This window comes from Eumetopias jubatus, unplaced genomic scaffold (assembly GCF_037043125.1).
Source record: "Eumetopias jubatus isolate StellerSeaLion01/CBP00866 unplaced genomic scaffold, mEumJub1_p1.0 scaffold_7, whole genome shotgun sequence".
In the NCBI taxonomy this organism is placed as follows: domain Eukaryota; kingdom Metazoa; phylum Chordata; class Mammalia; order Carnivora; family Otariidae; genus Eumetopias; species Eumetopias jubatus.
The window spans coordinates 120,217,050-120,236,871 of record NW_028274813.1 but is presented as its reverse complement, the minus strand read 5'-3'; the positions used below and the strand labels follow the sequence as shown (position 1 = coordinate 120,236,871).

Here is a 19,822-nt window from a genome sequence, read left to right as displayed (position 1 = left end):
CCAACCTGTTTCCATCGATTAACTTTTTTTTATTAAAACATTTTTTTTTTATTTGAGACAGAGAGAGAGATCACGAGCAGGGGGAGAGGGAGAAGCAGACCCCCCGCTGAGCAGGGAGCCCGACGCGGGACTCGATCCCAGGACCCCGGGATCCTGACCTGAGCCGAAGGCAGACGCTTAACGACTGAGCCACCCAGGCGCCCCTATTGATTAACCTTTTTGTTGCCATTTTTCCCCTGATGGGTGCTTGCCTCTTGGTGCCTCGCACACAGTACAGCGGGGCACACGTGATCTTTGGACACAGGGACAGATGACTGAGGTATAATGGAGTCGACGTCGTGCTGAAGGGGAGTTGGAGTATTCGCAGAGGCCACATGCTTGCAAGGCCTCCCGGGTGTGGCTGCCATAACATCTCAGAGCGGTGGCGGGTTTAGAGGGTCGAGGCATTGGGTGCACTTGTCATGAAAGCCACGTGTATTTGGAAGGTTCTATTTATGGCTGTTTTCCTCTGTTCGGTGATCCATCACTGTGCCCCAGTTTTAGGATTTAGTTTTAGTGGAATTAAAATTGCATGGCTCAAAATTACACGATTAATTACATTCAGCCTCCATTGAAGTTATTGATCCGATCCCGCCGGCGTGATCCCCGAAGGAAGGGGAGGAGCTGGGGCCCCTGCAGCACAGCCGGGGCTCATCCCTGCTGGTCCACACCTTGCGGTCTCCGCTCCAGTCACTCAGTAGATCTCCTCCCCACCCCCCTGCTGTTTCGTATTTACTTCTGCAAACCACCTGAAGCTTTTCCTAGAATGAGCTAGCTGGGTCAAGGTTACTTGTTCACACACGCTGGCTCTTGTAGTACGGTTTTCTCTCCTGCTGGGAATCTGAGGCCGATACATACAGCCTCTAGGAGACAGACTGTCATTGTGCTTGTCTCATAGCTTCCATATCGTCCCCAGATTGGTGTGTGCGGTTCTGGGCACCCCATGCCCAAGGGCAGGGTGAGCAGGTCATGGTGGCGCAGATAGGAAAGGGTCAGGATGGAACAGGGAGTGAAGGGCCTGTCACGGAAAGATGGAGGGTGTTCAGGGCGGAGAAGAGAAAGCCAGGTAGCCGTCCTCGAGGAGCTTGCAGGCTGGTCTGAGCCAAAGGGACGACACTGTCCCGTGTGATAGAAACTGGAGCTAACAAAACTAGAGGGGAGCGGATTTGGGGCTGGGAAGTGGCCCAGTGGGGAGGGGGGCCCTGACATGGCCTGTGCCACACTGGAGGAGGTGAGCTGGAGCAGGGCCAGCACAGTCTCTCTCTGGTGGATCTTGGTGACCCTTCCGTTCCCTTCTGACCCTCTCTTCTGTTTCCGTAACGCAGACTTCTAGTGTGGACAACGGGCGGGACGGTGTTTCATCTCAGGCGTGCTGGATTTGCACGGTGGGGGTGCCCTGGCTCTGTGATCAGCGTGGGGCTGGAGGGTGACAGTGTGGGGGGCCTGGGCGTAGGGACAGTCTCAGCCCCTCGGGCCTGGCCTCCGTGTTGAATGCACACAAATGGTAAACGAATCAGGTCTCCGCAGGGAGAGTTCAGAGAAGCGAACGGAGCCTCAGCGAGTGGTCGTGGGGGGACGTCGGTCCCTGAATAGGGCCGGGGTCTGAGGTGGGTGATGCTGACGCTGGGGAGAGCCGTCAGCGGCATGGGTCAGTAGCTTTGCAGCTACACAGAAATCATGAGAGGATGGGAAAAGGACATTTGCCATCTGAAAGTGACGGTGACAGGTCAACAGAGCAGTTCCACTTGAGCCCGGGCCAGCAGTAGAGCCCAGGTGTTGACGAAGTGAGAATCTGAGCACTCAGGAAACGGAAGGGCCAGAAAGTGTGGGAGCTGGTGGGGGAGAGTAGGGGGAAGGCTGTGCTGTTCAGCACTAACAGAATTGTGGTTTGTTTGATTTTTCAGCTAAACCTGGAGATGAGAAAGACCCATTAGCGTTTTTAGGGTTTTTTTTATTCCTAAGGCCGCCACAGGACACAATGGGCTTCCTGCCTTTTGTTTGCCTTGGTCCTTCCTGATCCCCACCACCAGGGGGAAATCTCAGTCGGAGAAGTTCACAGTCAGAAGGCTGGCTCTGGGTTCTCAGTTTCTCGTTGGAAACAAGTAGCTCTGGGTGGGCCAGGCACCCCGGGTCATCCCCCTGGCAGCCAGGAAGGGAGAGCCAGGGCCTGTGCTGGTGCTCAGAGGAGAGAATCACCCTGCTCAGCCACAGCGTTGTAAACCTTTAAGGATAAGGTGTTCCCAGATCAGTTACACCCTTAAAACCACTTTTTCTGAGTGGTAGGTAAAATGGGAGGCTTTAATCAGAGTGTCTGCTGGCCCCAGCCGGTTCCTCACAGCTGTGTGTGATGCTCGGTCTCTGTTCTTTGCAGAGTCTGTCCTGCTTACCGGTTGAAAGACTTGTGCCCCGAGGTGCTCCTACAGGAGCCCCGGGGAAGACCTCTCCCTTCTGAGCATCAGGCAGCCTTGGGCCGAAGGACGGAATACAAGTATTAGCCAAGAGGATTTGCTGGTGTTCCTGTGATGTGGCGGGAGACATTGTTAACAGACGTTAAAGATGCCAAAGACCATCTGTTTTCAGGGAAATAAAATACTTCTGCCACTTACATATTAGCAGTTTTTAAAAACATGAGCATGCATTTCTATGTGTGTGGTTTTCATTTTTGAAATAAAAATGTCACTGTGCCAGTTGCTTGCTTCCTAGGCCCAGGTACCCTTACACTATCACCATCGTATTAATAACGTCTCATAGTTATTAAGATATTTTAATATTTACAAAGCCCAGTCACACTCATCTCACTGGATTTCATGCCCAGAGACTGCTCATGGGCGACATTGTATCAGAAGGTTCTTTGCAAAGTCTCCCCCTTCTCATGCCGTGTTGGGGGGATCGCCCTTTGGGTCATGCCGCTTGGGCTGGTTTCACTTTTTGTTACCTTTATATCTCTAACTTTTTATAGTTGTACTTTTAAATACTTAAAAAAAAAGTGTTCATGCTTTTGTAAACACAGCTGGTTGGTAACAAAGTTACTCACTAGTAGATTGTTCCGGGGGCGTGAGTAATCAGGTCTTTGTGTGGCTCTAGACATGTAGCAGCTCAACGAATTGAAAAGCGGTATGGCTTTGCAGGTCGGGTGTATGCTGTCTTGTCAAAGAGAGAAGGCCGAGTGCTTCAAGAAGAAATGAAAGAAGGAACAGACATGTTCACCATCAAGGCCGTGCTGCCTGTCGCCGAGAGTTTCGGCTTTGCAGATGAGATCAGGAAGCGGACGAGTGGTCTGGCCAGCCCGCAGCTGGTGTTCAGCCATTGGGAGGTAACAGCCCGGATCCCCTTCCCCGCCCCTCGGGTCCCCACGTGCTGCCTGCCCTCGACAGCAGGCCGCGCAGACAGGGCTTCCTGCGCCGGGTCGCCTTCCTGGGGCTCTGCTCCGCCGATGGCGCAGGAGAAAGCGTGCGGCTGTTTTTCATCCAGAGTGAATGATCCTTGGGTCACAGGTGGCCTGTAATACACACACACACGCATGTATTCATTCTTTCTTTTTACTGCATGTAAAATTTAAGACTCAGAACATTCAATCCTATGTTTCCTTTCAAAGATTTTTTTTTCTGTATAGAATGCAACTTTTTTTTATTTTTTTATTATAATCAGCCAGCCAGCATATGGTACATCATAAGTTTTTGATGTAGTGTTCAACGATTCATTAGTTGTGTATAACACCAGTGCTCATCACCACACGTGCCCTCCTTAATACCCATCACCCAGCCACCCCATCCCCCCACCCCCTCCCTTTTGTGACCCTCAGTTTGTTTCCCAGAGTCTCTCATGGTTCGTCTCTCTCTCTGATTTCTTCCCATTCAGTTTTCCCTCCCTTCACCTGTGGTCCTCTGCACTATCATGTTCCACATATGAGTGAAACTTTCTTTCTCTGCTTGACTTATTTCACTTAGCACAGTCTCCTCCAGTCCCATCCATGTTGATGTAAAAGTTGGGTATTCATCCTTTCTGATGGCTGAGTAATATTCCATTGTATATATGGGCCACATCTTCTTTATCCATTCATCTGTTGAAGGGCATCTCGGCTCTTTCCACAGTTTGGCTATTGCGGACATTACTGCTATGAACATGGGGGTGCAGGTGCCCCTTCTTTTCACTACATCTAGTAGTGTAATTGCTGGGTCATAGGGTAGCTCTATTTTTAACATCTTGAGGACCCTCCATATTATTTTCCAGAGTGTCTGTACCAGTTTGCATTCCCACCAGCAGTGTAAGAGGGTTTCCCTTCCTCCACATCCTCTCCAACACTCGAAGATAGATTTTTAAAGGAAAATCACAGACATTTTTGGAAGTGAAACTGTCAGGAACTTTTCTTCCGGGGGGGAAATACTTGTGTTTAGAGGGGACAGGTCTGCTTCTTGCCAGGGACAGCTTTCAGTTCCTTTGCGTCACCTCATCTGCAGTCCCCGTTGTGGGGGCTCAGGGTTTCTCTGGCTTTCCCATGTTGTGGGATGAAGTGGCTCACGAGAACACCTCACTGTCAGTGTAGGTACAGTTAGGTGAAGAGCAAACCTTACCCATAATCGACACTGCGAACGTCGATCGTGAACACATTGCTTTTTTCACTTGAGGGAAAGTAGTAACCCGGGGCGGGTGGGGAGGTCAGAGCAGGCTTCCTGAAGCGTCCCTGAAGGGGGACCCGTGCAGAGCTGAGACCAGAGGCTCGCGCTGCTGGGAGGAGCGGCGAGGGACGAGTGCAGGTCACAGGCCGGGAGCCGCTGTTAGGTTTCCAGTCACGGCCTCGGGTCCGGAGTAGAATTTTTTAACTACTGGATGTAAGTAGAAAGGCTGGTGTTAGAAAGCAGTTTCTGTTGTCACTTTACGGGGAATAGAAATAACTTCACAGATAAAGCGTGTGGAGTAGGTGGCCTGGTGGCCGATGCTGTGGGCCATAGTTGGTGTGCACTCACCTGGGCTTGCTCTCAGCCCCCGCGGCCCGTCCCGGGCTCTTCCTTCAGCACCGCTCCAGCCAAACCCCCTCCCCTATTTCTCTCACCTCCATCAGCCAGATGGGTCCTGTTTCAACGCAGGTCACAAAGGGGAGTGTGGTAAGTGAGGGAGAACCTCTTTTTTTTTTTTTAATTAACATATGTATTATTAGTTTCAGGGGTACAGGTCTGTGATTCAACAGTCTTACACAATTCACAGCGCTCACCGTAGCACATACCTTCCCCAATGTCCATCACCCAGCCACCCCATCCCTCCCACCCCCCACCACTCCAGCAACCCTCAGTTTGTTTCCTGAGATTAAGAGTCTGTTATGGTTTGTCTCCCTGTCTGCTTTTGTCTTGTTTCATTTTTCCCTCCCTTCCCCTAAGATCCGCTTATGTCTTGTTTCTCAAATTCCTCACATCAGTGAGATCATATGACTCTTGTCTTTCTCTGATTGACTTATTTCACTCAGCATAATACTCTCTAGTTCCATCCAAGTTGTTGCAAATGGCAAGATTTCATTTTTTTTGATGGTGAGTAATATTCCATTGTATATACGAACCACATCTTCTTTACCCATTCATCTGTTCATGGACTTCTAGGCTCTTTCCACAGTTTGGCTACTGTGGACATTGCTGCTATAAACATTGGGGTGCAGGTGCCCCTTCGCATCACTACATCTGTGTCTTTGGGGTAAATAGCCAGTAGTACAATTGCTGGGTCGTAGGGTATCTCTCTTTTTAACTTTTTGAGGACCCTCCATACTGTTTTCCAGAGTGGCTGTACCAGTTTGCATTCCCACCAACAGTGTAGGAGGGTTCCCCTTGGGAGACCCTCCTTTTTAAAATGAATTTTATCGTCAAGTCAATCAGCAGAGTAAAGAAAGGTGACACTTGAGAGAAACACACTTGATGGGGCAGATTGTAGTTGGGCAGTTCCTGTCACCTGAATTGAGACAAGTGAAGCTGCTAATCCAGGACTCACACGTGTGAGTCTGCTTCTCCTTAAAAGAACTCACATTCTTAAAGCTCGATGGAACCACAGTTACTGTTGTTCTCATTTACGTTCCTTTTTTTTTTTTTTGTCAATACAGTCTTCATCCTAACAGATTTACTGTGAAATTTTTCTTGCATTTTGTGTCTTTGTCTAGAAACTAAATGAAGTTTTGGTGGTTTTATCGGTTTATATCTGAATAGATGTCATTTCTTCATTTCATTATGTAGAAAACAGGAGCTCTAAAACATTTACCTTAATTGGTTCATTTCCGAACGGAAGTGGGTAGTAATTTCCCCCTTATCCACACTTTGACCTTTTCGGTTTTGTTTTTTGGCACTCAGCTTGTACATAAGAACACACACCAGTGAGAAATAGAAGGAATGGATTTATCAAAGCAACTTCTGAGGAACCACGTCTGTAATGTAAATACGTTTTCGTGATGTTCTTAAGGAAACACATCATGACAGTCCTCTGCCACGTGGTTTAGGGACCAGACGTGTGATTACAGGGTAATGCGGCTAAACGATATTTAGAACCGAAAAGGAATTTATCCCACTTTGAAGCAGCGACACTTTCTTCATCGGTGCCGCCATTGTGGAAGACTACCCCTAGAACCTGCAGCTCACACTTCGGAATATGTTAGAGATGACGAGTCGTCCATCGCAGGACGATGGCCTTGACCTGCACTGTTGACGAGACCGGGTTATCCTGTGTTTGATCAGAACAGAGAGTGTTGTTAGTGATCCCTGGGGTTCTCTGCACACAAGATCCAAAGCAGGTCTTCACAGCAGGTGTAATGGCATCATGATTGGAGGAATTGTATGTTTGAATTCATATAGTCTGTTGTTTGTGAGAAATACACCATCACCTTACAGTCGGACTTAACCCTGACAGTGGATTTATAAAATGCATTTTAAAACAATCTGTCAAGTTTTCATTATTTCCTAATTGCAAATAGGCAGGTAGGCTGCTCTGTGAAAAGGATCTTGGAGTAAAGTGGCTCAGATAAGGCAGAGTGTCTCTTTTGCATCTGGGGCAGCAGCCAGGGATGGTGGGGGCTCACGGGCAGGAGCCCAGGCTCCTCTGGTTTGTTGCCTTTCTCCGCACGTGGCTTCTGCCCCCGACTTTACCTCGGTATCCCAGCATTGCAGCCAGGAAGAGGGAGGTATGCTCCCTCCCTGCAGGGACACGAATGGGGTTTCGCACATGTCCCATTGCCCGTAACCAGTCTATGGTCACATTTGATCATGCTCTCCTCTAACAAGGAGGTTGGGAAACGTCGTCTTTGACTAGATCAGGAGTCAGCAAAGTATGGCCCCTGACCTGCTTTGGTAAATAAAATCCACTGGCATGTAGCCCTACCTGCTCATGTGCATGTTCCCTGTGGCGGCTTTCACGCAGAGCAGAGTGGTTGCCCCAGAGGCCGTGCGGCCTGCCGTCTAAACTGTTTTCTCTCTGGCTCTTCACAGAAGTGAGCCCCCTCGTCCCGAGCCTAAGGATGCCCTCCCGAAACACCTATCAGCCAGTGCCATCTGAGAATGGGTATTTAGGAACAGCTAGTATAACAACATCAAGTTTTTACCAAATGGGCAGTTTTTGTTAATGTGGAAAAGCCACAGTGGTTTTTTTCAGTCTCCTTTCTCAATTAAAAAAAAAGGCCAGCAAGGTTACATACTTAATAATAGTGTTTTTTTTTTTTTTTAAATACTTTCTGGCTTCATTAGTTTGTTATTAACAGTCTCTTAATAACTTTAAAGAAGAACACAGTCAAGAATTTGGTGCTGTCCTCTGTCATCCCCTGCCACCTGTCCTGGTCCTCTTCCCAAAAGCGTCACATCTTTGAAAGTTGAAAACGATGTTATAATTAAATGTCATTGATCTGATCGTTTCTGGCTGTCTTGGTTTTCCCCCCATAGCTAGGTTTAGAAATAACGCAGTTGTTGAGATCTGGCTTCTCACTCCAAGGCACTTTCTTTCATTTGTGTTCTATCATACCATATAATTTACAATCAAGAGCTTTTGAGAGAAAGTGCTTCAAAAAATAGAGGAGATAAGATTACAGGCATTTTCCACGAGGAAACCTTTGAAGTCAGCAATCCCATAATTTCTCTTTCTATGTTTTGCCCCTTCTATGAAAAAGGAAGAAAAGGAGCTAATAACAGGCACAGAAAGAAAAATATCCCAGCCAGTGCCGTGGTACACGCGTATCAGCGCGAGCTCGGGATTGGCTGCGTGACCCTGAGCCCACCCCGCGGGGCGGACCAGGGTTCACCCGCGGTGAGGAGCACTCTGTTAGGATCACAGTAGCGCCCAGCAAGTGTTTCCCACCTGCCGGCCGTAATCCTGGTGGTAGCTGGGCACGGGACGGACATGGAGCTCCCCAGGCTCTTTCCTTCCAGGCTCTTTTTCCCTTTTCTTTCTTCTTCTTCTTCTTGGGTGCCTGCCTTCCCATGAACTCGAAAATGCCATTCCCTTCAGGCTGTGGGATTGCAAAACACCATTCTCACCGTGGGCAGATGAATTCTGGGTAAACCGGTTAGAAAACAGCATCTTTTCTTCCAAACTGATGCCTTGAGGATGCTGTTCTGTAGGGCACAGGACAGTGTGGGCACCTGAGCCCACGGGAGGGGTGGTCTGGAGCAGGTCTCCGGAGGAGGCCTCCAGCAGATGGAGCTGAGTGCAGAAGGCCCTGGAGTCTTGGCCAGCAAGCTGAGCAAACCTCAGAAGGCCATGCCTGAGGCCCACACAAAATGATATCTTTTGAAACTTTTGGTCTTATAATTTTGAAAGAAGGACTCTGGTCTTAAGTTGGCCAGTCTGAGTCTAGTGTCTCTCAACTAGTAGCTCATTTCTTGCTATTTATAAAATCTGTCACTTTTTTAGCAGGATTAACAACTCACTCGCCGCTGCTCCTCAGACCTGCTAAGAATGTATAGCTTCTTTACATTCTGTGATGGGTTTATTGTCCAGGGGGATAGAGGAGGGCAGCAGTAACCAGCTTAAAACTAGTCTTCTGCAGTGTAGACAGTCTTTGTGGATGACTGCCCAGGTGACTGTTCCATTTCCCAGCTGCCTCCCCTTGCCCGTGAGGAGGGGGCTTGTGTGGTTGTGGGGTAGGGAGGGGGGAGGGGGCCTCCGATCTGCAGTGCCCTCTCCATCCTCCCTGGCCTTTTGGAGATGTGTCTAGCAAGAGGTTGCTGCAGCCAGGGTTGAAGAGGTTGCTGCCTGTGTTCTCCTTTAGGATTTTGATGGACTTCTGTCTCACATTTAGGTCTTTCAACCATTTTGAGTCTATTTTTGTGTGTGGTGTAAGGAAATGGTCCAGTTTCATTCTTGTGCATGTGGCTGTCCAATTTTCCCAACACCGTTTGTTGAAGAGACTGTCTTTTTTTCCATTGGACATTCTTTCCTGCTTTGTCAAAGACGAGTTGACCGTAGAGTTGAGGGTCCATTTCTGGGCTCTCGATTCTGTTCCATTGATCTATGTGTCTGTTTTTGTGCCAGTACCATACTGTCTTGATGATGACAGCTTTGTAATAGAGCTGGAAGTCCGGAATTGTGATGCCGCCAGCTTTGCTTTTCTTTTTCAACATTCCTCTGGCTATTCGGGGTCTTTTCTGGTTCCATACAAATTTTAGGATGATTTGTTCCAGCTCTGTGAAAAATGTCGATGGTATTTTAATAGGAATTGCATTGAATGTGTAGATTGTTCTGGGTAGCGTAGACCCTTTCACAATATTTGTTCTTCCAGTCCATGAGCGTGGAACGTTTTCTCATCTCTTTGTGTCTTCCTCCACTTCTACACTAAGTGTTCTGTAGTTTCTAGAGTATTGGCCAGCAAGCTGAGCAAACCTCAGAAGGCCATGCCCGAGGCCCACACAAAATGAGATCTTTTGAAACTCCTTTACCTCTTTGGTTAGGTTTATTCCTAGGTCATTTAGGGCTTTTGGTACAACTGTAAATGGAAGAGCAACTATTTTAAAATATATTTTTCTTTCATTTCTGTATTTTAAATTGAAAAGTGTAGGATTTGAGGCCACTTAATAAATACCACCCCCCCTTCCCCTAACTGAGAAACGAGAGAAAACAACAAAAAGCATCAGGCACATTAATGTCAGACTCTCACCTTCATTGCTGGTGAAGCTGACCGTGGAGAATGTGGTGTTGACTGTGGGCCGTACTGAGCGCCGGGTACCGCGCTCCAGAAGGAGACCTGCTGGACTGGCAGGAGCCCTGGGCGGGTGGCCGCTGTCAAGAGCACACAGGGACAGGGCAGGCCGTGTGCCTCCGGGGGCAGCTTCAGGGGGAGGAAGAGGCCACGCTCCCCAAGTCTGTTTCCACCTCTCACGCTCACCAGTCAGATTCTGGGCTGAGGAGGCAGAGAGAGGCTACGCGTGTGGGGCTCGGGGAGCTTTCTCTGCCTGAGGGAAACCGTCCGTAGTGGAAACTGTCCCCCCACCCTTCTGTCCTGTCCTGGAAGTCAGGAGAGTCCGTGTCCCAGGTCAGCACTTCCGTGGACACCATGACCTGGCTGCTGGTCATCACAGAGCGATGGAGCCCCCTCCACCTTGGCTGCTTTCCCCCGCCCGAGCTCTGCCCTCTCCGTCCCTCCCCCCAGCTGCAGCCTCAGAGGGAAAGTGTCCTCAGCGTGCCCGCCCCTGGACTCGTCTTCCTCGCTGGCGGGGTGGCGAACAGCCGTGGGCCCAGAGGAAAGAGGGAAGGAGGTGCCTGCGTCTGCCTCTCGTCCGGGCAAAATATGTGAGCCAAGCGGTCCGGCTCACCAGGCACAGCTCTGAGTTTTGGAGCAAAAGGCTGAGTCGTCAAGAATAGGCTTACACGTGTCAGTCTTTGCTGGGACAAAGGCAAAACCGATGAAAAGACACCAGTACCCAGATATATATCCAAGTGAAAGGGATTTTTTATGGCATTATTCAAAATGAAGAGTTTCCCTTGTTCCTTAGTGTGAAGTGACTGCTCTGGGGCGTGTGTGTTACCAGCTCTGCTGATCCCGCTTCTCTTCGTTCTCATCTCCTGCGAGGCTTCATTCTCATTACCATTTCTAGGAAGCTGTTCATGGCTTCACTGTTATCCTTCAGCTAAGACTGATAGACCACCTGAAATGAAAGGGCAGTTGCCTGATCCAGCATGTTCTGTCCCCTTCTCTTCCAAGATCATTCCCAGCGACCCCTTCTGGGTGCCGACCACCGAGGAGGAGTACTTGCATTTCGGGGAAAAGGCTGATTCCGAGAACCAGGCCCGGAAGTACATGAATGCGGTGCGCAAGAGGAAGGGTCTGTACGTGGAGGAGAAGATCGTGGAGCACGCAGAAAAGCAGAGAACCCTCAGCAAAAACAAGTAACTTCCACTGCCGGCGCGTTCCTATCTTCCTGTGCCAGGGTTTGATCCTGGAGAGACTCCTCCATGCCGCCTTCTCTCTGCGCGTTCACTTTCAATAAAGCTGATCCTTATAAATATTTTGAAGAGGGTGTCAGAGAACATGTTTCCAAAGTGTTTTTTTGATTGATTCTGGTATGCAGGGAGACGTTACAAACGACGCAGCAGAGACTTGTCCCCACCCAGTGTGTGACCCCCTAGCAGTGAGCTGGGTGCCTTGCCGGGACAGCAACCTTCATGGTGAGCAGCCACACCTCTGCCCGGCGTCACGCTGCTGTCCGGATTCTCCACGTGAATGTAGCTCACGGTTCGCGCCTGCCTCACAGCGTGGAATCCTTCCATCATTTGGAGGAGACCACATGCTCGAGAGACCACCTACCTTTTAGCTGCTTGACCCAGGCACGGTCACAGCGACCTTCTTCCGGTTGGTCCGTCTGGCCAAACAGTGTCCTGTCCGGGTGCTGCTGGCCTCACCCTCTGTCTTCACATCCCCTCCGGAATCACATTGCCCATGTTCAACTAGGTGTTAAGGACAGTTATGCCCTATACCCTTTCTTTAGAAGAAAAAAATAATTTCTGCAATTTCCTTGGCTGCTTCCTCTTAGTCTTAAAGGGTATTAGCCCATGTGACGAGATCATTGCCTTTATTGCAAATATTTTTCTTAAATCTCCTCGACTGCGTCCTTCAGGGAGCTCTCCATATAAGGAGCAAATGCGATTCAGCCAAAAATAGATTTTGTAATTTTCGATGTTGGACTAGTAATTTTTATAGCTACTTAAATGGAAGGATTCTTTTTCAAAACACATAAAATGATCAGGCCAGACTTTGTTTTCGAAATGCCATGTTTTTTTTTTCCCCCATAAACTAGGTCAATAAACTAGGTCTTAATATAAGTTACAGATTTTATCTTTAAGGGTCAAGCGCTGGAATAGCTGGGCGAGTCTGATTGACCCAGACGTTGAAGAAAACGTGACCAGGTAGTTGACTATCTGTTTAAGCTTAAGAGGTACCGATGTTTGAATTAACTTAGGAGAGTTATTCCATGTCCTGGCTTATCTTGAAAACTTTGATAGTGCAGGAAAAGCTGACATGTCGATTTATAGCATTTGTAAATAACATCCTTCACGATGCCAGATGTGCCGTAAAGAGTATTCTTAGACCCTACCCTTTATCAGCACCCGCTGCGTGTAATAGAAGAGGCGCAACCCGGAAGACTTGGAGCTCTTTCTGCAGTTCTGTCGGCCCCGCCAGATGTGCGGGTGTGGGCGCCGAGGCGTGCCGCGCTGACAGGTCGCCTCCTTTCTCCGTGTTTGAGGGAGACGGTCATGAGCAGTAAAGTCCCCGGGGAGAGGGCGGCCAAGGGATAAGTTAAGCCGCCATGTGAGTCATCTGGCCTGCCCCCCTGCCCCCGTGCGATGCATGGTGGGACCCCAGTCACTGAAACCCCGTCCGGCTGTGTCCGTGTCCCAGCGCCTTGCCCACACCCTGCCGCGGTGGGAGTTCGCCTCTTCCTGTTCACTCTCGCGGTTGCACTGGTTTCTCACCCTCATTTGTAGATGGGCCTCGGCGGCCATGAGGACGGCTGGGGGGAGGGAGTCACAAAACCAGGACCCTCACTTCTGGAGGTCCAGGGGCAGCCATCCTTCTGCTCAGACGAAATCAGCAGAGTGCGTTTTCCCCGCCAACCCTGGGGCCCCAGCGGGCCAGGGGAGAGAAGGGGAGAAGGGACAGGCTTCTTGGGTCAGAGTTTTCATAGACCTGAAGCAACATACCCAGATCCCATTATGGTCCTTGGGACACTGTATAAACACACACACACACACACACGTGTGTGTGTGTGTGTGTGTGTGTAGAAGAGTGCACACCCACGCGCACACACGCACAGACACACAGAATTACTTGATTCTCACACATGTTGGTTGGAGTGGGAATAAGGAAATCCAGTAGGGCCTGGGAAGAGCAAAGTGCACAGCCCATGGTCCCATTTCTCACTCAGGTACGCCCCTTGGTCAGCCCTGTCTCCAGGGCATCACAAACCGGCTCCAGGGATTGTTGCCTGATTTGAGTTGGGATCATCAGTAGAAGCTGAAGCCTCAGTGTGGCAGAGGGAAGGACTCAGGGCATCTTTATGTTTATGACATTTATATTCTGTGTCTCCAACCTCGTAGGGAAAGCTACTAACAGTGTCCAAGTTTCAAAATCATATAATGGCTCAGTTTATGGCTTGTAAGTTTAGAAAAATAACTGATTTCAGAATTGAGGTGAACTTGTGCACTTGGAACTGAGCATAGGGACCCGGATGGGGAATCTCCCTCCTCTCCTGTCTTACAACTAACAAATAAGGCTCACGGCCACAGGCAGCTCGTCCCAGAGCCAGAGCCCTCCAGGGGAATAGATGATCGAATCTGGGAATTAGAAGGTGTTCCATTGTGGAGCAGTCAAATTAACCCCCCCCTTTTTTTTTAAAGCAAAGAGCATTTTAAGCTTTCAAGCCAGACCCCCCCCCAAAAAAAGATAAGATTAATGATAAAAGCCAAGAATTTAGATCAGATCCTAAAAGGCCAATCAAAGCATGGGAACCAGAATAGGGGGGGCACCAAGCCTTTGTTTTGGTCCTGTTCCGCACCCAGAGCCTGCAACACTAAGCATCTCCTGGTGACCCGGGAGTGAGATGGGAAGGTGCCCCCCCGACCGTGTCTCTGCCTTCCCAGTGGAGCCCCGTGCTGCAGACTCGAGAGAGACAGAGTAGTTCCTACCAGAGGAGCTGGGCATGGGGGCGAGGGCTTCCCGAGAAGGGCCGAAATGAAGGGTCCAGGCTTCTTCCTACTTGGGTACTCCTGGCCTGGGGCTGGAAGGAGGCTTGATCATGAGGAGGGGATAGAGTCTCTTCCAACCCACACGTCCCCACCCTCTGGGCCTGGCATTCCTAAGGAAATTCCAGAGGGCCAGGCGGTCATACTCCACCCAAGTCCCTCCCTGGGCTCACCTACCTCAGCCCCTCAAGGTGCAAGCTTTTGGTTCGGGGATTACTTCATTAGCCTGTAGGCTTTGCATATCTCTGCCAGGTCTCTGGGTCTGGCTGAACTGAGCTTCCACCTTACAACAGAGAAGTTCTTAAGTCTTAAAAATAATAATAAAGTTAAAAATAGAGATACAAAGAAAAAAATCATGCTCTCTTTTCAGCGATTAGTTGTAGAAAATTTATAGGCTGAGTTTATGATGTAATAAAATCCTAATGATCATTTCAAAAAAAAAATTCTTAAGTCTTTCCACATGTGTATGCTGTTATTTTAAGATTGGGACATGAAAGGTCATAGGACAGAACCAAGCAAAAAGTTTGTTTGATTTGAGAAAGAGCATCCACATTCACTCTGGACAGAACACTGCTGGACGGAGGAAGCAGCTCTGGGCCTTTCAGGCCCAGCAGGAGCAAAGAAAGGGAGGAACCAGTCGGGGCATCTGGGGCACTTAAAATGTGCTTTTAAGGAGCGAGGGTTGGATCATGCTCGGCAGTTGTTTGAACATCAGATTTAGATGTTTCTTTTTTTATTTGCCCTAATTCTAGGGGGAAAAAAAAAGTGACCTTATAAGAGGTCCAGTGATGAATGTTTACTCCCCTTTTATTTTTTTAAGTGTATCTAGAAAATTCAGAGCTGGGGACTTCTTCTGTTCTCCCCGTCACATCAAATCCCTGACAATGCACACTTTTTATATGCTACCTTTTCCAAAGTCGTTTTCTTTTATGAAAACAACTTCATGTTTTGAGAATGTCACCTGGAGGTGAATTCATTTAGCTGTTTGCAGCAGCTTTGGGGTGCTTTTAAAATTGCCACCCCCCGTCCCCACTCAGCCCTTCCAAATAAATAGCGGTTAGCATTTGGAGTGGAGTTGGATACAGAAAATGTGGTGCTTACTGGTCAAATAATTCTCCGAACCCGGCAGAAGCACCCTGACATCTGAGACTGTCCCGGGCCTTCTCTCTTTAAGAGCTGGTTCCCTTCCCCCAGAAAAGGTGGATATTCCTGAGGTCATGTGCACAGAGCCTTCCTCACGGAGCCCTTGTCCTCCCTGCCCAACGGGAGCCCTGGGCCGATGGCCCTGCTCACCAGCAGCTTCCCCCTGGCCAACACTGCAGGGGGCTCCTGGGGCGGTCTCGCTCAGGCCCAGAGTCAGACCCATGTTCTCTGGGGCCCCAGGCCCCTGCCCACCGCCGCCGCCACCATTCACGGGGCCATGCTCCTGCCGGCCCCATACAGCTGGATTTTCTTTATTTTCTTCTGTCTTTCCCTCTTTGTGTCGTCCTGTTGGAAAGGTCTCAAAGCAGTGGGCCTTCATGTCCCGGGGCTTTATGGAGTCTTGAGTAAATCAGCTCCCTGGCACCCAGCTCACCGCAGGACCAGGTCGGTGTCCCTGAGGCCTGGCTTTGGGCTGGGTTCAGATGGCCGTCACCCGTGGACTCAAAATTATTACCTCCTCCTGTTACTCAGCCAATTGTGTTTGCTGCCTTTTTATATGTTTCTCCACCAGAACGTCCCTTAGAATCCCCTACAAATAGCTGGGTCTGCCTCCTCATACTCCGAGCTTCTGAGGAGACCCCCCTCCCGCCCCCCCCACCACAGCCATTACGTGGGGTACGACGTGGTGATGGCGGCTTGCATGGAGTCCGCAGCCGGCAGCCAGGTGAGGCTTGAAGACGGGGCGCCAGAGGGAAACAGCCCTCCCCTGGCCGCTGCGGACTGACCCGGACAAGTAGCTTTGAGAAATGGCCGCGCCCAGTTTGGGAATCCGCGCTAGAAGGTACAGTGGGCATACATGTAGCCCGGGCATCTTTCTAGAAACTTCTCCCACAGAAACATCCGCACGAGGCTGTGTGTGTGACAGCCCCCAGAGGGAGGAATCCCAGCATCCATGGTGAAGACCTGCTTACATCAGCAGTGGCTCCAGAGACCAGCGGGGTCACCGACAGCCACCCCTGGACGTTTGAAGACCTTTAAGGGCATGAAATCCCAAGATTCTCTACTTTGCCTGAATCCACTTTGATCACGTATTTATGATGTTCATGTACATTGTTAGCGCTCAGAAAAAACCTGGAGACCCAGCGACAGACCTGCTCGGTCTCTTCCCTCTGTGGCCCTCATTACAGAGGGCCTTTTCTTTCTGTGCTGTGATTTTCTGTCAAGGTTTTCTGCTGCAAATCCCACAGGTATTCCTTTGATGCTCAGAAAAAGGTAATTCTAGGAGCTGAAACAGCTTCTTCGGTCGTCCTGGCCGGTCACTCGGGGCACCGTGGCCTGGTTGCCAGGGGCTTGAGTGGCTCGGCGTCTGCTGTGAAGTGGGAGTGTTGGGGAGGGATGTGGTTGGCGCTGTACGGAGCACCTCGAAGGCCGAGTCGAACGCACTAGATCGGCCGTGACCTCAGGCGGGGCCAGTCCGATGCCGGGGCACCCCACAGACAGGGCAACCCCGGGTGCGTGCGCCCACCCCACCCCCCGCCCCCTACAGTGTCTGTTAAGGGAAAGGGCCAGGATGCACCTGTCTGGGGAGTGGGGCCGTTCCTAGCCCCGTGTCTGCACCCGCAGGTCAAGGACGTAGGGTCTCTCTGGAACTTGAAAGGGACTCTGGAGATTGGAGCCAGCTGGGAGAGGCACGGAGGGGAAGACAGGAGCCCTTGAGAGTCCGTAGGAGGTGGAGGGGCTGGGAAGCCACCAGAGCTCTGCGCCCAACTTCTGAGGCAGGGTCCTCGGGCCTCCTGGGACCCTGACATGGCCAGGTGGCACGCCCCGTCCTGAGGCCTGGTCGCTCAAGGCCTGGCTGCACAGCCTCGGTCCTGTTCTGCTTCCCGGGTGTACCTCTCCTCTGTAAGGAAACCTAAGGGCACGGTCTGCTCGGCCTAAAGTGCGCACGTGTGGAGTCCACCCAGCCCTGGGGTCTTCTGACCTCCTTTTAACCAGAGTGCTCTCTCCAGAAGAAACCCAGTGTGCAAGTTCCAGTGTGAAAGCAGGCAGATGGCAGGCAGGAGGGAGGAAGAGAGGCCCCCAGCCTGACCCCAGGAGCACACTGCAGCTCCTGGCAGACTCCACGCAACTCCGAGGGGGTCAGCAGAGCACATCTGAGAACCCACAGCTGTAGATCCCGCTCAGGCGGCACGCCCCGTGTCCCCCCTGCACACCCCAGCCCCTTTGCCGGCTTCCCAGAATTGCACACGTGCACACCATATCCAGGTCCCCCGCCCCCAGCCGGCTGCTGACTCGTCACCAAGCTCCCAGCATCTGCAAGCAGGGGGGTAACTGAGGTGACTTAGATGCACATGTCCCAGCCCCCAAGATTCCTATTCTAGAAGGAGGGTCTGGGCAGACACTTTACTTCGGTAACGAAGGCCTGGAGCGGGCCCCCGACCAGCAGCAGCCTCCCCTGGGAACAAGTCAGAAATGCGAATTCCCAGGCCCACCCGAGACCTACCAAATCAGAACGTGGGGGTGGCCCCGTCCGTCTTTCTAGCGCTTCTCATGCATTCTGTGGCTTAGGGACCACCGCCCCAGACTGTGGCAAGGAAAGGAGCAGCTCTGAGTCCACCCAGGATCTGCTCTTCCAATGTGTCTCCTGGACCAGCCTCCCATGACCCCATTGCAGGTTGTGAGTAAACCCGGAAGAAGCTGCCTTGCTAGATCTCCCAGGCCCTGGGGAAGAGGGCAGTGCACCCCGCTCCCTCCTAAGGCGAAGGGCGTTGTGGGAGAGAGCGAAGACACCTCTCCCCTGCTGCCCAGAACGCCGTTCAGGCTCAGTACACTGGGCTCTAGGAGCATGGCGTCACTTCCATACCGTGGACACCCCACCTTGGAGATGCTCCCAGGGAACTTCAAGGAAAAATCGGGGGCCCCTTTCCAAGAGCCAAGAGTCTCAGGCAAGCAGAGGGATTGGGGTCCTTCTGTTCCTCCGCAGTGGTCTGGCCGGTTGCAGCTCCCCTTGTATATAAATGGTACATTTTCCAAATCTTACAGGCTCTGGGACACACACACACACACACACACACACACACACACTGATTACTAATTCTTTCACTGGATGCAGCGACCCTTGGTCACCTTCCCTCTGGGTTTTTACATTATTTATGTCCCAGAAATACGGGTCTCAGAGCACAGATGCCCTCACACTGTTCCTGGTTCTGCACAGGCGGCACTGAGGCTACTGAGCATCGTGGGGATTCTTTCCGAGATCGGTGCCTGTCTCGTTCATAATATACTTACTCCTTCCCAAGATGATTCAGCATTTTTACGACAATACCAGAAGTTAGGAGAAGAAATACTAGTTTTTGAGCTCCTACCGTGTGCCAGACTCCATCCGAGCACGTTCTATGATTAGCCCAGTTAAACACCGTGCTTCCCAGATAGTGCCTTCTGATCGATGCGGAAACTGAGCAGACTGGCGAAGGACCTCGCTCGAACATCACACAGATGTTGGCATGCCGGCAGTTTGAATCGGGGGGACCTGAGATGCTTCATCGCAGTGCTCTTCTATCCGGGAAGGCCCTGTGAGCTTCTCGGGTGCCTACTGCTCACGGTTGACAACTGGAATCTGCTCTCCGGTGCTCCGAGTCGTGGAGGTGATGAGAGGCGGTAGGTGGCACGGATGCTTGGATCCAGAGCGGCCCAGGGGAGGCCTCACCTCCTTTCCCTGTGGGTCATGACCAGAGCGCTACCACGTTTCGCCAAATAGGAAAATATCCGGCCAAACCTGCCCCTACTCACAACGTCTCATTGTCGACTGAAACGTACGGTCACACGTGGAATCAAGGACAGTCCAGCATCGCCGATCATGTCACTCTTAGTTTCTCTCTGTTTATCTCCATCTACACAGCTGGACTTTGAAGACTGGAGGCGAAAACCATCATTCCTGCTGCAGACACTGGCTGTTCAGCTCGGCTGTCTCGGATTTTGGAGGTACCTGTGGCTGAGACAGCTAGATCAAGGGGCTGAGCAGGTGGAGGACGAGCTGTACTCCCAGGCACGGCACAAGAGGCTGACTCCAAACGCCCTGGCAAGCCAGGGAGCTCATTACGGTAACGGCCCCTTAGGGGCTGGGCACTGTGCCAAGCAATTTACAACTAATCCTCCAGAACCATTAATCATTTACTCTGTGCCAGGCGTTCTCCCGCCTCGTGACGATTGTCTGCGGCAGATACTCGTCTTCCAGGTGAGGGAACCTAGGTGCAGAGAGATGAACCAGCTGCCCCAGGCCCCACAACTGGCAGAGCTGGGGGTCCAGCCCGGGCCCGAGGCCGCATGCTCCCGAACACCATGCCAGGCCACCCCCTAATTGAACGGGGTATGTACTGGTTACACCTCCATTTATAGATGCCAGTCTAAGGCTCACGGAGCTTAGGCTCCTAAAGGTCAGCAGCTAACTGGT

The 19,822-nt window shown here is 51.0% G+C and overlaps 1 protein-coding gene across 2 annotated transcripts in view; it reads left to right on the top strand.

Annotated features, from left to right (window-relative positions):
* EFL1 (elongation factor like GTPase 1) overlaps window positions 1-11,502 on the top strand; it is a 119,382-nt gene extending 107,880 nt beyond the window's left edge. The window contains exons 19-20 of one of the 2 annotated variants that reach the window (XM_028089403.2): window positions 3,168-3,352; window positions 11,192-11,502. In XM_028089403.2, coding sequence (XP_027945204.1) covers window positions 3,168-3,352; window positions 11,192-11,380 — 374 coding nt within the window. In that variant the 3' untranslated portion in view covers window positions 11,381-11,502. Of the gene's footprint in view, window positions 1-2,410; window positions 2,735-3,167; window positions 3,353-11,191 lie in introns of those variants that run through there. The other variant, XM_028089404.2, reaches the window with a different exon arrangement.
* Window positions 11,503-19,822: the final 8,320 nt, after the last annotated feature.